Here is a 16171-nt window from a genome sequence, read left to right on the forward strand (position 1 = left end):
TGTCCAGTGGGTACACAGAGTATCCAGAGCACTGGACTTCCCTGATAGTCCAGACTCTCAGGAAAGTCTGCATAGGCTGCAATCCTATACCCACTTAACTTAGAAGTAAGCCCCACTGAACTCAGTCAGAGTTTCTGCTGAGTAGACATGCACGGGGTTGCACTGTAAAGCTTCAGTTTCTACCAGGCCTCATGTATGACATGAGCGGATAGAATTCTGCTCTTGCTTCTCCCTTTATTTTCTGGATCTAATCCGATTATTACCACCACATTCCTCCAAGTTCCACCCCAACCCACGGCATTCCACCTCGCCTCCACTGTCTAGATCTACCAGCTTCTGCCCAGCCAGGGTTTTTGAAATCCAAACTAAGTTGGTTACCCTCTTCTCCTCATAATTCTGTCATTGCCATCTAATTGATTTCCACTTCTCTGTTTCTGCACTCTGGCCTCAGAGTGTCTCTGCAACCTTACCTTGTTTGAGAAGCAGTTTTCAACCGTGAAATCTTCTGAGTCAGCAACAAGTTCTCCACTGGGCAAAATAGTGTAGAGAAGCAAGCGAGACAGAGGAGCAGTCTCAACATTCACAGAAAGATTCAGATCAAACACACCTTTAGCTGGTAAGTAAGGAAATTCAGAGAGAGAGAGAGGGAGAGGGAGGGAGAGCGAGAGAGAGAGAAGTTATAGCATCTGGAGATCATCTGCTGAATTTCTTCCTCACTACCTTTCTCATTGATAGTAGGCTATGCAACAAGAAAGGAGAGGGCTTTTTTGGTGGTGGCACCCCAGTTATGGAATGCCCCCCCACACCCCAAGAGGTGTTCTTTATGCCTCTTTTACATGCTTTTACATGCTTTTTCATGGCAGGTTAAGCTATTTCGATTTCCCCAGAGTTTTGAATTCGAGAAGTGTTTCATCTTACTGTATGTTTTCAGCTTCTGCCCCAGTTTATCATTCATTTTATGGGTTTATTGTATGCTTTTACATTTTATGGTACATTTGCTGTTCACCGCCCTGGAATCTATGGGATGAAGGGTGGTTGTAACATATGTATGATAATGTAAATGGGTGCTCGGGTACTTCTAAGGGTTGATCTAGGTGATTTCCTAGACGGGAAGGGTTGGAGTAGCTAGTGAGGTGGGGAGGAGGGGGGAGGGGGGCTTTAGAAAGGAGGTGTGACCCCTTCCTGAGGCAGGTTTGCACCATGAAGTGGGCTCTGTTGGCCCTCCTGGTCCTGCTGTTGGGTAATGTAAATGTTTGTCTTTGAATTGTAAAATGTTATCCAGATAAGTTAGGCCTCTCTGCCCTGCTTTCACTCTCCGTAACAGTGTGACCAGTAAACTTGCATGTGGGGAACTGGAAAGGGAGGGGTTCTTTTTGCAGATGGGGACAGCAAGAGATATCCATTACTGGACCAGAAGAGAATTTCCTTCATGCACCCAGTAAGCAAGTGTTTGGAGTATCCTTGGAGAGGGGGGTGAGGAATGGCACAAACCACAGCTCTGTTCCTGGAAATGGCACATAGTGAACTCACAGCACGCGAGCAGGGGGTGGGGGATCATAGAATAGTAGGGTTGGAAGGGGCCTACAAGGCCATCGAGTCCAACCCCCAAATGTCTTCGGAATGTCTTCACACGGTAGGTAGTTAAACTATGGAATTTGATGCCACAAGATGTTGTGATGGCCACCAATTCGGATGGCTTTCAAAAGTGATGAGGCACATTCATGGAGGATAAGGTTATCAAGGGCTACTAGTCCTCATGGCTATGTACTGCCTCCAGTATCAGAGGCAGAGTTCCTACCTACACCGGTTGCTGGGGAACATGGGCAGGAGAGTGTTGCTGCACTCCTGTCCTGCTTGTGGGTTCCCTGTGGGCAGCTGGTTGGCCACTGTGTGAACACAACGCTGGACTGGATGGACCCTTGGTCTGATCCAGAAGGACTCTGCTTATGTTCTTATGAACAGAGTGGGAAGCACTTACTTTCTCCATCCTGTACAGGCACAATGTGGGTCCCTGCTTGCACGATGGCTCCCTTAGCCATCACCTGCATGGAAGAAAGAAAATGGATTTTGTTTAATTGATTTATTTTGATCTATTGATCTATTTTGATCTATTTCCCTTTAGTGTAACTTTTTGTAATTTTCATTTTCATTTATTGCACACCACTCCTACATCTCTTGATGTGCACTAGCTATACATTTTGCAACAGATAAATAAGAAATCACTCCCCAAGCAGCCTAGGAGAAACAGGTAATAAATACCAGGTGTGTCAGTGAGAGTGTGCATTTGTGTTTATCCGTGGGTGCATGAGTGTGAGCATGTACGTGTGAGAGAGCAGGGATGTATGAGAATTTCATTTTTGCTTGCAAAACATGTGAGCATGCCCTGTTTGAAGCACCGAATATGACTGTGAATGCGAGCATGAGTATGTGTCTGCTGAAAATATTCGCACATTGCCGAACATGTGCTTGTGTTCATCTCCTTCCTTATTCCAATTCAATCTGCTCAAATTTCCTCAGCAGACTGAATCAGCCGCACTTTAGTCTAGGAAGGAAATTTGCGCAAATTTGCGAGAGTTGCACAACTTTCAGGAGATTTGCACAAATCTCCAGTTTGATTGCTGCTCAGTGTGCACAAATCTCCCATTTGCATGATGTGAACACCATTCGGAACATGAACGGGAATCGGGCAGTGAGACAATGTTCGGAGAATCCCAATGATCATGAATATTGTTTGATTGCCCACCCCTGCTCAAAGCTTGTTCTGATTCAAGTCCATATCACATTGCACAGTGGTGGCTGGTGACTCCAGTTGTGGAGGAGGTGTGTGATTCCATTCTGGGTTTTAGTTACCACCAGCCAAAACTCCAAAGTCGCTATCCAAGGTGCCGAAACATAAGGTGCTATCCAAGGTGCTGAAACTTAAGGTGCTTTCCAAGGTGCTGAACCTTATCCCCCAAATGGGGTCAGCACCTTGGATAGGGCCTTTAGAGTTTGGGCTGGGGACAACTAAAACCCTGAATGCAATCACAGCCCCTTTGGAACTGGAGTCACCACCCACCACTGACATAGCCAGCTTGGATTTTTTCTTTCCACATGAATACACTGTGTGTATTTCTCTGTGTATTTTTCCAAATGTACACATCAGTCATGCACATCTTTGGAATGTACACGTTCTTCTCCCATTGCTGGAAGCATACTGATGTGCATTTAAAAAAATTAAGCATTTTGGGGAGCACTTTTCAAACGTATGCATGCTGTCAAACGGATTGCTTTTGGTTCATGAATCACACTACAAGCTCGGAAATGTATGGACTCTGAACACAGGTTGCTTCCGAGTCCGTGTTCTGTCTGGAAGGTGAAAACTGGGAAAACCCTGATCAAAAACGAACTGAAACAAATTTCTCATACATCCCTAGACGTAGGTGGCTAAACTTTGGTTCCACCACCCTTTCTTCACCTGGTGCCCTCTGACTACAGCTCCCAAATTCCTGAACATTGGCCATGCTGGCTAAGCCTGATGGGAGTCAAAGTCCAAAGCATCTGGAGGGAACCCGGCTGGGTACAGGTGGGTCTTTTTATTTGGCGATGGCAGGGAATGGCCCTGGGATCTTCCCTGCCCCTGAGCTACTCCCCCTCCTCAGAAGAGCCCTCACTGCTTTAGTCCATGCTCTTCAAATGCAAAGTCACTCCGTTCAGACTCACCAAGTAGCGAAACACAACCTCCTCCTCTTTCACGACATCAGGGTTTAGGGCGTAATGCACTTGGACTGGCTGAGCAGGGCCACAGATCCAGGTCTCGGGAACGGGTTCAATATGGAGATAGCTTTCACTTGGCGAGTAAAAGCGTGATGCTGTGTGATGGGCATGCTCGTGTTCGATTTCAATCCACTTACCTCCACACCAGGCTCCCAATTTATAACGGGCCTGGTGAAAAAGGGGAAGATGACACAGGCCCAGAAATAAGGAAAAGAAATCATAGAATCATAGAATAGTAGGGTTGGAAGGGGCCTATAAGACCATCGAGTCCACCCCCTTGCTCAGTGCAGGAATCCCAGTCAGATCATTCCTGACAGATGGCTGTCCAGCCTCGTCTTGAATGCCTGCAGCGTGGGAGAGCCCACCACCTCCCTAGGTCATGGGTTCCATTGTCGTATCGCTTTAACAGTCAGGACATTTTTCCTGAAGTTCAGCCGGAATCTGAATTCCTGTAACTTGAGTCCATTATTCCGTGTCTTGCATGCTGGGATGATGGAGAAGAGATCCTGGCCTTCCTCTCTGTGACAACCTTGCAAGTACTTGAAGAGCACTATCATAGCTGGTCCGGAAGCTGAAGCTAGTGCAGAACGCAGCAGCTTAGCTCTTGTCAGGAGCTGCCCCTTACAGCATGTAACTCCTTTGCTGAGGGAATTGCACTGGCTGCCTATTCGCTACTGGGCCAGGTATTCGTATAAGGTATTAGTACCAGTGTACAAAGCTCTAAACAACTTGGGACCAGGATAACTGAGAGAGCGCCTTCTTCCTTACCAACCTGCCTCGTCACTGACGTCATTGGAGGGCTCGCTTCTGGTGGTTCCACATGGACCCAAGGCCCGGTTGGAGTCCACCAGAAAAAGAGCCTTCGCTGTGGTGGCCTCCTTCCTGTGGAATTCCCTGCCACTGGAGGTCAGGTAGGCAGCAACACTGTGTTGTTTTCGGTGCGATCTCAAGACATTGCTATTTTGAGAGGCCTACCCTGAGTGACCAGCTGCGGTTTCTTAAGTTCAGAATCTGTTCTTTTAATGTTCTGAAATCTTTGATGTGGAGTGGTATTTAAATATTGTAAATAAATAAATAAAATAATTTCACACTTTTGAACCAACACACCTAACAAAACTCAATTGTCCTTCAAACTTTGCACTTCTCTGAATTTTGCAATGGGGTTCTTCAATCAAACAATGTGTATGTTAGGGGAAAATGTATATGTTAGGCAAAATTGTATACAAAAATGGATGCATTAGGAAAAATGCAAATCCACTTTTATGAGAATTTAAAAAAAATTATCAAAGGTTGGGATGAACTGAACGTATGATGGAAAACATTCTCAAAGTTTGGAACAAACTGAAATTAAGGGCACAATCCTATTGAGATAAACGTGAGCCTCCGAACTCGGAGGCTGACATCTATCCAACGCAGGATGGATGGAGCACAGAGGGATCCTTTCCTCCACGCTCCAGCCACCCTGCATTTGCGGCTAGATGTGTGTTTTCGTACGCCTAGCCACGGCTTCGGGGAGGGGAAGGGAAGGGGCCTTTGGCTGTCTAAAGTGATTTTCGCTGTCTCCTCCCCTCCCTGCCCCTGGACCTCCCCCTTTTTGCCCTCTCCGTGCTCAGTTTATGAGCGCAGAGATGGTGTCAGTACAGAAAGAACCGCACCGGATACGAGGGGGTGGGGGAGGGGAGGGGGAGCTTGGTTTCCAGAAACTGAAAAATCCTATGGCCGTCTAGACAGTGTCTAGATGGCCATAGGACTGCTCTCTAAATTAGAAAAATGAGGAGCAGAGAGAAACCGAAATGAACTAATTCCTCCATCCACAGTGTCTAGATGGCCATAGGACTGTTCTCTAAATTCAAAAAATGAGGAACAGAGAGAAACCAAAATGAGCTAATTCCTCCATACATAGTCAAGGATGAATGTGGTCACTATCCGGTGAACGACAACTAGCACCACGGGGCTGTGTACACAGCCCCGTGATCACACGAGTTCCAATATATTTCCCATATACTGGAAATAGAGAAAGCAAGAACAGAAGGATGCTAATCGATAACGAAAGAAACACTCACCATGATATTAATAGAATCATGTGTGAAGTTAGCCGTGTCTATGGAAAACTGCACTCGTCCCTGGGCATCAGTAGTATATTTGGCCTCCGTTCTGTACTCCCCTACACGAATCGTGATGTTTTCATTGGCAATCGGCACACCGGTACCGTCCACCAGCTTGGCCTGGATTTGCAAAACCCAACAAACAAGCCAAACTATTTTATGATTACTGCATTAGATTGGACCTTCACGGGCGATTCTGTGGACAGGAGAGCAGGGGGTAGAGAGGAGGGTGGAGGGGCGGAGCAGGGGTGGAGAAGTGGCACCCCAGAAGCCTTGAGGGGTGCAGGAGGCCTGAAAAATAACATCGTCAGCCACTGCCATTCCAGTCTGTACAAACTTTGGTCGGTGCGCCAACTATGCCCGTTCCTGGATAGGGGCAGCCTAGCCACAGTGATCCATGCACTGGTAACCTCACGATTAGACTACTGTAACGTCCTCTGTGTGGGGCTGCCCTTATGTGTGGCTCAGCAGCTGCAGCCAGTGCAGAACGCGGCAGCTCCGGGGCTCACTGGGACACCCAGCTCTGCCCACATAACACCTGTGCGAAAAGAACTGCTCTGGCTGCATATTAGCTACCGAGCCACATATGAGGTTTTTTTATTATCATATAAAGCCCTAAACAACTTGGATACCACAACCAGGTTACTTAGCAGGCCTCCTTCCCTTACATATTACACTGCCGACCTTTAACGTCATCAGAGGAGCCCTTGCGGGTCATTCTGAAACCGACACCGTGTCACCACGTAACACCTCGAGGGCGGGCCTTCTCGGTAGCGGCACCCACCCGTTGGAAAACCCTGCCCTGTGCAGTCCGGGAGGCAGAAAATGTGGCAGGTTTCAAACGCCTCCTGAAAATGCATGTGTTCACCCAGGCTTTCCCTGGTTTTAATTAATCATGCCGCTCCACTTTACTACACCTTGTATTGCTCTTTGCTATGATTATAATCGGAATTGTTTTTAATCATGTATTTTAAATGTGATGTTAATATTTATATGTGAACCGCTTAGGGATTTTACTATATTAAGCGGTATAGAAATACCGCAAACAAGGGTAGGGAACCTCTTTCAGCCCGAGAAGCTCTCGGGGGCTGCATTCCAGTGTGGGCGGGGCCAAAGGTGAAGTGGGCAGAGCCAAAGGCAACAAGCAGGACCAAATATACACTCATGCACACACAACATACACTCATGAACAGGGGTGCTGGAGAAATTCGAGACAAACTAAAATGAGCTTGGATTTCTAAGAATCCGACCTGCGGAATCCACTGCGGAGCGCCCCCCTCAGGCCATGTGGAGTCCGTGGACTTTTGGATGTTTTCTTTTACTTTCCCAAAATTTATGCATATTTATTTGTAGGAAAGTACACGGGTTTCTGCTGATGAAAAGTTGAATGGAATGGGGGATAGTACGCTAAGAGTACTATCTGGAGGTTGGAGATCTCTATACAGGGAATGTTTTCACATACATACTTGGCTGCAGTGGAGGCTGCAGCCAAGTATGCTGACCCCCACCCCCCAGAAGCAGGCTGCTTCTGACTGAAACCCAGAATGGATTCACAGCCCCACCGAAATCGGAGCCACCAGGCTCCACTACTTGGCTGTGGAGTCATGCACGGTGCGCCATCCACCCGCCTTACCTGCCCAGAAAGGGGGATCCCAGGCTTGTAATAAGTGTCCAGCCTTTCAAAAGTCACTGTGCTGAGAGTTCCAGTAATGGTGGTGGAAGCCGTGCCTATTAATGCCACCCCTGCCAAGAAAGAAATCACAAATGCAAAGCAAGGAGGGTAAGCAGGGAAGCACTTCTGTTCCCTTCAGGCCCAAGCTCTCCAGCAGGCTGCCCTTGCCTGCATCCCTACTGGGCTCCAGTTCGTAGGAAGCCTCCTTACTGTGAGAGCTTGCCCCAGTCCAGGGGCAGCGCTGGCCTGTGACGCCGATTCTGAGTCAGAGGGGTGTGCTGTGGAGCCAGGCCCGGCCATGGGAAGCCAGGAGCCCGAGAACTCAGTTCAACCAGGCCTCCCCTTGGCTTACGAGCCAGGAAGGGGCGAGAGTCAGGACACTGATATGGCCCATCTTCCACACCTGACCTTGACAGAGGCCTCTGCCTCTGCCAGAGACGTCTGCCATGGGGACAGGGCTGGAGGGGGTGGACTCTGCAGGCGAGGGGTTTTGGGGGCGGGGCAACTGGGAGGTGCGGCAACTGGGTGTTCTGCCAGGATTGGATGTCTGATAGTGATCATTAGCGACCGCTCCACTGTATTGAACCCAGAGCCACAGGCTGTAGTCTTTGCTCGAAGCAACTTCTGGGAAACCTGGAAAGCTTCCTGCTTTTGCTGGAACTGTAAACCCACTCGGACTTACTCTGTGTGCCAAACCCAGGGCTGATGGGGTCTTTTATTGTGACGCTCGTGAACTGATTCTGGTCAAGGAACTATATCGTAATCTGTTACCTACGGATCTTTATTGGGGCTGGAAAGCCTTATAGCCAGGGATATCGGAGCTCGCTGAGCTTTCATCAGCTCGGTCCCCCGGGCTTTGGCTCATTTCCCCACGATTTCTGGCCTGACTTGATCTGCACTGACTCAGGCCAGTTCACAGATTTTCCTTTAAAGAAAGAAATAAAAATGCATAAATTGTAGCCACAATTTGTGTAATTTACACAAATGTTGGCCAGAATTTCCACCATTTGCTCAAATTTTGGCTGAAAATCGCATAAATTATGCAAACTGCAGCTGAAAATTGTGTAAATTATGCAAATTGCAGCCAAAATTTGAAAAATTATGCAAATTACACTTGTAATTGGTGCACATTTCTATTATTAAATTTTAAAAACCCTGGAAAAGTTCCCGGATTTGGGGAAGACCGTCAGGGCTCAGACCCCAAGTGCGAGCCCAGTTAGGTGCTCAGCAGGGGTCCGTTCAGCCCCCAAAGGGCCAGATTTCACAGTGATGGACACCTCTATTTATAACTAATTACTGGAATTATGGAAATAAAAGTTCTTACTGAGCCTTGTGCCTCTGGATCGGGAAGTCAGGTTCTTATACACTTAGGTCAGATTGGACTATTTGTCTTTCTAGACCAGCGGTGTTGAACCTCTTCCACCATGAGGGCCGAATTCTATTTCAGAGAAGCTCTAGGGGGCGCATTGCAGGGACAGGCAGGACTGAAGGCAAAGGGGGTGGGTCAGATGCAAAAGGGGTGGGGACAAAGGAAAAAGAGGTGGGGCCAACTTACCCCAAACACCAGCACATATTTGATGAACACTCTTCCTTCCAGCAACTAAGCCTTAGGAGAGGCATTCCTACCTTATAGAACGGGGGAAGACATGCAACAGCTAGGAGACCACCAAACAATAGGTGGTCTGAGGAAGTGGGGTGAGATCAGGGGAAGAGGATGTGGCCAGGTGGGGTGAATTTGGCCCATTGTCCTGAGGTTCTGTGCCCCTGTCCTAGCCACATAATTGCCCCCTAGGTGGCAGTGGCTCCCCAGGGTTTCAGGCAGAGAAGGTCTTTCCATGACCTGTACCTAATCTCTTTAACGGGAGAAGCCTGGGATCGAAATTGGGGCCTTCTGCATGCAAAGCAGGTGCTCTGCCACTGAGCTACGGTCCTCCCCTCTCCACACCACCCTGCTGTTCTGCAAGAGGCATACCTGTGCCCTCCTCTGTGATCTTGCCTTCCACATTGATGCTCATCTGATAGCCATCCCGCTTCAAGTGAAACTGCTTTGTTTTCACCACCTGAGAGATACAGCCATGCCTGTCTGCCTGTATAAGGGGAAACCAAAGAGTGGCTATAAAGAACCATAGTGCCTCCATGTTTCTTTTCTTCACTTGGGAACTTAAGTGAAGATCTAGAGTGCCCCAGGTGGATTCTGGGGACTTGTGAGCCTACTTTCTAACCTTCGGGAATTTTGCACAAATTTTGTCAAACAAAAATATGCAAAATTAAAAAAGCCAAAAATGTGAATTTCCCCCATTAGCTAAACCATGAAAATGCACACTTTGGGGGAATTTGCGCATTTTCACACAGGAGCAATTGCGCTTAGCGCAAATATGAATTTGTGCAAATTTGGAAACAAAAAAAGTCTGATTATTTCAATGGGTGGAGGACAGAACAAAAGGCACCTGACAATCCACAAAACACAGATGGAACAGATTTTACACAATCCATACATCCCTAGCAACCAGTCTTGGGAGTTTCTACATGCTCTTGGAAGGACGGATTATCTCACTCTTAGCCCACAAAGATAGTGGGCTATTTTTCCTTTATCGACTATTATACCACTGAAAGAATGTATCCACTTAGGAAAGTGAAACTATTTCTCAACATCATCAATTACTGTAAATTGCTATTAGAATGTGTGATGTCTACAGGAATGCCTGACAAAGACTTTTTACAGTCGAAATGGAAATACACTGGGGTTCCATAGCCTGCCAGATATATATCTGATATAGCCCTTTCCAAAAAATGCCACATATAACTGTTAAGATCGGTCTTGAAAAATTGACTGATTGGAGAGATCCAGTCGGAGCCATGTCATCCTGGCAATGACTTGCGGAGCTCCGCAGGTTGCTTATATCAAACAGCTATGAAAAGGTTGAGAAACCTTTTTATCTTCCCCTGGAATTAAAAGGGGAAGCTTACAGTACCATCTGGATGAAATCTTGGAAGGACAGCTGCTTCTGTGGAGAAACAGAGAGGCTGGAATCTAAGGTTAGTCACCAGAGTATCATCTACTGAACGCTGTTTGAAACTCCTAAGCAATTAGGAGACACAAGGACAGATGAGCTCTGAATAGTATTTGTGAATTTAAACTACCAGCAATATCTGAGGACTTGCAATTATATCTGATTAAGTGTTTGTTTTTCTGTTTCTGCAATCATACTTGCTTGTTGTGCTTTTGAAAGTGCAGGATGGCAGTTGTTGTTGTTCAGTCGTTCAGTCGTGTCTGACTCTTGGGAATGCCACCTACCCCCCCAATTGCTCCCCTGGCAAAGGTTTCTAGAAATGCCAGAGATGAAGAGGAGTTGCTTGCTTTGATAAACACCATGTCTTCTTAGCTATCAGTGCAGTCAAAGAAGCTTGAAACAATTCAGGACTCAATCATTGCCCTCCAAGGGGCTGTGGACTTAATATCTCTTTTCAAAAGATGGAATCGAAGGTTAATGCCCTCGAAGATCGAGTTACTGCTCATGAAACTGCTATGGAAGCTTCTCATAATATTTTGTCTGTTCGAATTTCTCAACTGGAGGCCTTCACACATAGAGTGAATCTTCGTATCCTCGTATTAAAGACGTGGCTACTGATATATGTTTGGCTGAATTTAAGGATAAACCTTTGCATGAGCTATTGGTTTTACCATCTGATTTTCTACTTGATATTGAGCATGCATATTGTGTTCCTGGTTCAATACGTGGCACTAAAGGGACTTTTGGGACTGTTATTGTTCAGTTTTCACGAGTCTCTACAAAAAATTATCTTATGCATCTGGCAAGAGAACGAGGTGAGCTTTGGTGGGGACCAGCAAATGACAAGATTATGCTCTTTCCTGATTATACTAAAGAAATCACTGACAGAAGAAGGCAATTCACCAAGGCGAGAAGTTTGGCAAAGCAAATTGTTGTTCATAGAATCATAGAATCATAGAATAGTAGGGTTGGAAGGGGCCTACAAGGCCATCGAGTCCAACCCCCTGCTCAATGCAGGAATCCAAGTCAGAGCATCCCTGACAAATGGCTGTCCAGCCTCGTCTTAAAGGCCTCCAGTGTGGGAGAGCCCACCACCTCCCCAGGTAATTGGTTCCATTGCCGTATTGCTCTGACACTCAGGAAGTTTTTCCTGATGTTCAGCCGGAATCTGGCTTCCTGTAACTTGAGCCCATTATTCCGTGTCCTGCACTCTGGGATGATCAAGAAGAGATCCTGGCCTTCTTCTCTGTGACAACCTTTCAAGTACTTGAAGAGTGCTATCATATCTCCCCTCAGTCTTCTCTTCTCAAGGCTAAACATGCCCAGTTCTTTCAGTCTCTCTTCATAGGGCTTTGTTTCCAGTCCCCTGATCATCTTTGTTGCCCTCCTTTGAACCCTCTCCAGCTTGTCTGCATCCTTCTTAAAGTGTGGTGCCCAGAACTGGACACAGTACTCCAGATGAGGCCTAACCAGTGCTGAGTAGAGGGGAACTAGTACTTCCCGGGATTTGGAAGCGATGCTTCTATGAATGCAGCCCAAAATAGCATTTGCCTTTTTTGCAGCCACATCACATTGTTGGCTCATATTCAGCTTGTGATCGACGACAATTCCAAGATCCTTCTCGCTCGTAGTGTGGTTGAGCCACGTATCCCCCATCTTGTAACTGTGCATTTGGTTTCTTTTTCCTAGGTGCAGAACTTGTCATTTGTCCCTATTAAATGCCATTCTGTTGTTTTCTGCCCAGCACTCCAGTCTATCCAGATCACTTTGAATTTTGTTTCTGTCTTCCAAAGTATTAGCTATCCCTCCCAATTTTGTGTCATCTGCAAATTTGATCAGCATTCCCTGCACCTCCTCCTCCAAGTCATTAAGAAAAATGTTGAAGAGCACTGGGCCCAGGACTGAGCCCTGCGGTACCCCACTCGTTACCTCTCCCCAGCTTGAGAAGGTCCCATTGATAAGCACTCTTTGAGTCCGATTCTGTAGCCAACTGTGGATCCACCGGATCGTTGTTTCATCTAGCCCACTTTGAGCTAGTTTGCTCATCAGGATATCATGGGGCACTTTGTCGAAAGCTTTGCTGAAGTCGAGGTATATGATGTCTACAGCATTCCCACGGTCTACAAGGGAGGTGACTTGATCAAAAAATGAGATCAGATTTGTCTGGCAGGACTTGTTTTTGACAAATCCATGTTGGCTTCGAGTAATCACGGCATTGATGTCAAGGTGCTTCCAGATGGATTGCTTTATGATCTGCTCCAGAATTTTCCCAGGGATTGATGTCAGACTGACTGGTCTGTAGTTCCCAGGTTCCTCCTTTTTACCCTTTTTGAAGATAGGGACAACGTTAGCCCTCCTCCAGTCATCTGGCACTTCCCCGGTCCTCCATGATTTCTCAAAGAGAATAGACAGCGGTTCTGAGAGTTCTTCTGCCAGTTCCTTTATTACTCTAGGATGCAGTTCATCTGGCCCTGGAGATTTGAACTCATTCAAAGTAATGAGGTGTTCCTTGACCATATGCCTGTCGATCTCAAGCTGCAATCCTGCCCCTTCAGCCTGTACTTCGCCTTTGCCAGGGGGGTCATAGACCCTCTTTTGGGAGAAGACTGAGCCAAAGTAGGAATTGAGCACCTCTGCCTTTTCTTTGTCATCTGTTATCATTTTGCCATCCTTATTTAATAGCTGAACAACCATTTCTTTCCTCTGCCTTTTACTATGCACGTAGCTGAAGAAAGCCTTTTTGTTGTTTTTAGCATCCCTCGCTAACCTCACCTCGTTCTCCGCTTTAGCCTTCCTGACGCCATCCCTGCAATTCTGTGCTACCTGCCTGTACTCTTCCTTTGTTACTTGGCCTTCTTTCCACTTCCTATATGTGTCCTTTTTTGTTTTCAGGTCATCCCTAAGCTTTTTGTGAAGCCACATTGGCTTCTTCTGTTGTCTTCCACCTTTTCTTCTTGTTGGAATTGTTTGTGATTGTGCCTTGAGAATTTCCTTTTTTAAAAGTTCCCACCCATCTTGGACTCCTTTTCTCGCTAGCATTGTTTGCCATGGGACCTTACTGATCATTGTTCTGAGTTTATTAAAATCAGCTTTCCTAAAATCCAGGGTACGCGTTTGAGTACACTCGGCTTTTGCTTCCCTTAGAACCAAGAACTCAAGTACAACATGGTCGCTTTCCCCCAGAGTTCCTGTAAGTGCTACTTGATCCACTAAGTCATCTCTGTTGGTTAGGATCAAGTCAAGGATAGCCGATCCTCTAGTTCCTTCCTCTACCTTTCTGTAGGAGGAAGTTATCCGCCACACAAGTCAGGAATTTCCTGAAGGGGCCATGTTTTGCAGAATTTGTCTCCCAACAAATATCGGGGAAATTGAAGGCCCCCATTACTACTACATCATGCTTCCTTAAAACATTGGCTATTTGCTTTTCAAAAGTTTCATCCTTGGCTTCTCCTTGATTGGGTGGCCGGTAGTAGACTCCGACCACCAGGTTCCTTTTATTCTTTGCTCCATTTATTTCAACCCAGATGCTCTCGATGGGGCTACCAAGCTCCTCCTCCTGTATTTCTGTGCAGAGATATGTATTTTTCACATACAGTGCAGTGTTGTTGTTGTTTAGTCATTCAGTCTTGTCCGACTCTTCATGACCCCATGGACCATAGCACGCCAGGCCTTCCTGTCCTGCGCTCTCTCCCCGAGTGTCCTCAGGTTCATATTCATTGCATCGGTGATGCTATCTAGCCATCTCATCCTCTGCCGTCCCCTTCTCCTTTTGCCTTCATTCTTTCCCAGCAACAGGGTCTTTTCCAGAGAGTTTTCTCTTCGCATTAGGTGGCCAAAATATTTGAGCTTCAGCTTCAGTATCTGTCCTTCCAATGAGCACTCAGGGTTGATTTCCTTTAGGATGGACTGATTTGACCTCCTTGCAGTCCAGGGGATTCGTAAGAGTCTTCTCCAGCACCACAGTTCAAAAGCATCAGTTCTTCGGCGCTCAGCCTTCCTTATAGTCCAGCTCTCACAGCCATACATTACTACTGGGAAAACCATAGCTTTGATTAGACGGACTTTTGTCGGCAAGGTGATGTCTCTGCTTCTTACTATGCTGTCTAGGTTTGCCATAGCTTTCCTCCCAAGGAGCAAGCGTCTTTTAATTTCATGGCTACAGTCACCGTCTGCGGTGATCTTGGAGCCCAAGAAAGTAAAATCTGTCACTGCTTCCATTTCTTCCCCTTCTATATGCCAGGAAGTGATGGGGCCAGATGCCATGATCTTCGTTTTGTTAATGTTGAGTTTCAAACCAGCTTTTGCACTCTCCTCTTTCACCCTCAACAAGAGGCTCTTGAGATCCTCTTCACTTTCTGCCATTAGGGTGGTATCGTCTGCATATCGGAGGTTGTTGATAATTCTCCCAGCAATCTTAATTCCGACCTCTGATTCATCCAACCCGGCATTTCTCATGATGTACTCTGCATATAAGTTAAATAAGCAGGGTGACAATATGCAGCCATGTCGTACTGCTTTCCCAATTTTGAACCACTCGGTTGTTCCATATCTGGTTCTTACCGCTGCTTCTTGACCCTCGTACAGGTTTCTCAGGAGACAGGTAAGGTGGTCTGGTACTTCCATCACTTTAAGAATTTGCCACAGTTTGTTGTGATCCACACAATCAAAGGCTTTAGTGTAGTCAATGAAGCAGAAATAGACGTTTTTCTGGAATTCTCTTGCTTTCTCCATGATGCAGTGAATGTTGGCGATTTGATCTCTAGTTCCTCTGCCTCTTCGAAACCCAGCTTGTACTTCTGGTGGTTCTCGGTTTGCGTACTGCTGAAGCCTAGCTTGTAGGATTTTGAGCATCACCTTCCTGGCATGTGAAATTAAAGCAAATTAACCTGCTTTAAATTAATATTAAATATCCAGCTACATTTTGCATTCTTTTTGAAGGCCAGATGAAAAGGTTTTTAAATCCTGATGGTGCAGAGTCGTTCCTCACTGGTATTAAAATGATTTCAAGGGAACCAACTCTCTCAGCCTCCCGAGTTGGAATTTAGCCATCTTTACTGTTCTTTTGAAGTGCTGCTTGGGTTATAGCTGATAAGGTATCTAGGCAGTATGCCAGAGTAAATGTTTGCATATTTCTGTTTTCTTTCTCCTTTCTTATGTTATATTGTAATAAAATGCCTGTTTGTGTATATATGTGTGTGTACGTATATAAATATATTTTTAGATATGATATTACTTAAAATATACAAATAGTTTGCTTTTGTTTTTTGTTTTTTTAATCTTTTTTTAAATTTGTTTTTATCATCATGATCATCATTATTATTATTAACATCATTATGGGATTATGATTCGTACTATTCCTTGCTGGCTAAACCTTTAATGTTTATTAATTGAATGGTAATATATGGCCAATAGAAATGGATTGTTTGCTCCTGTTCCTTTGCTATAAGACTGAGGTTATGACACTGAAATATAAGATTCACCGTTTGTGGTGCAGCGGACTGAAGATTTAATAATACCTGCCAATGTTTGGAAGAGTGCTGTATAGGTATAATCTGCAATTGGATTTATATTTGGATATTTGGTTTGCTTTTATTGAAGTTTAGATACAATACTTTTTTATTTTTTAT

General features: G+C 45.8%; 1 protein-coding gene across 1 annotated transcript in view; it reads right to left on the bottom strand.

The window, feature by feature from the left end:
- Positions 1-16171, bottom strand: part of LOC146356135 (alpha-2-macroglobulin-like) — an 84808-nt gene that overhangs the window by 50955 nt on the left and 17682 nt on the right. The window contains exons 9-14 of the mRNA XM_084831866.1: positions 9506-9620; positions 7495-7604; positions 5820-5981; positions 3703-3924; positions 1979-2042; positions 471-613 (exon numbers count right to left, since the gene is read on the bottom strand). Coding sequence (XP_084687992.1) covers positions 471-613; positions 1979-2042; positions 3703-3924; positions 5820-5981; positions 7495-7604; positions 9506-9620 — 816 coding nt within the window. The remainder of the gene's footprint in view (positions 1-470; positions 614-1978; positions 2043-3702; positions 3925-5819; positions 5982-7494; positions 7605-9505; positions 9621-16171) is intronic.

Source organism: Heloderma suspectum, chromosome 2, assembly GCF_057233095.1.
Source record: "Heloderma suspectum isolate Gila_16-S chromosome 2, 16-S_ref, whole genome shotgun sequence".
In the NCBI taxonomy this organism is placed as follows: domain Eukaryota; kingdom Metazoa; phylum Chordata; class Lepidosauria; order Squamata; family Helodermatidae; genus Heloderma; species Heloderma suspectum.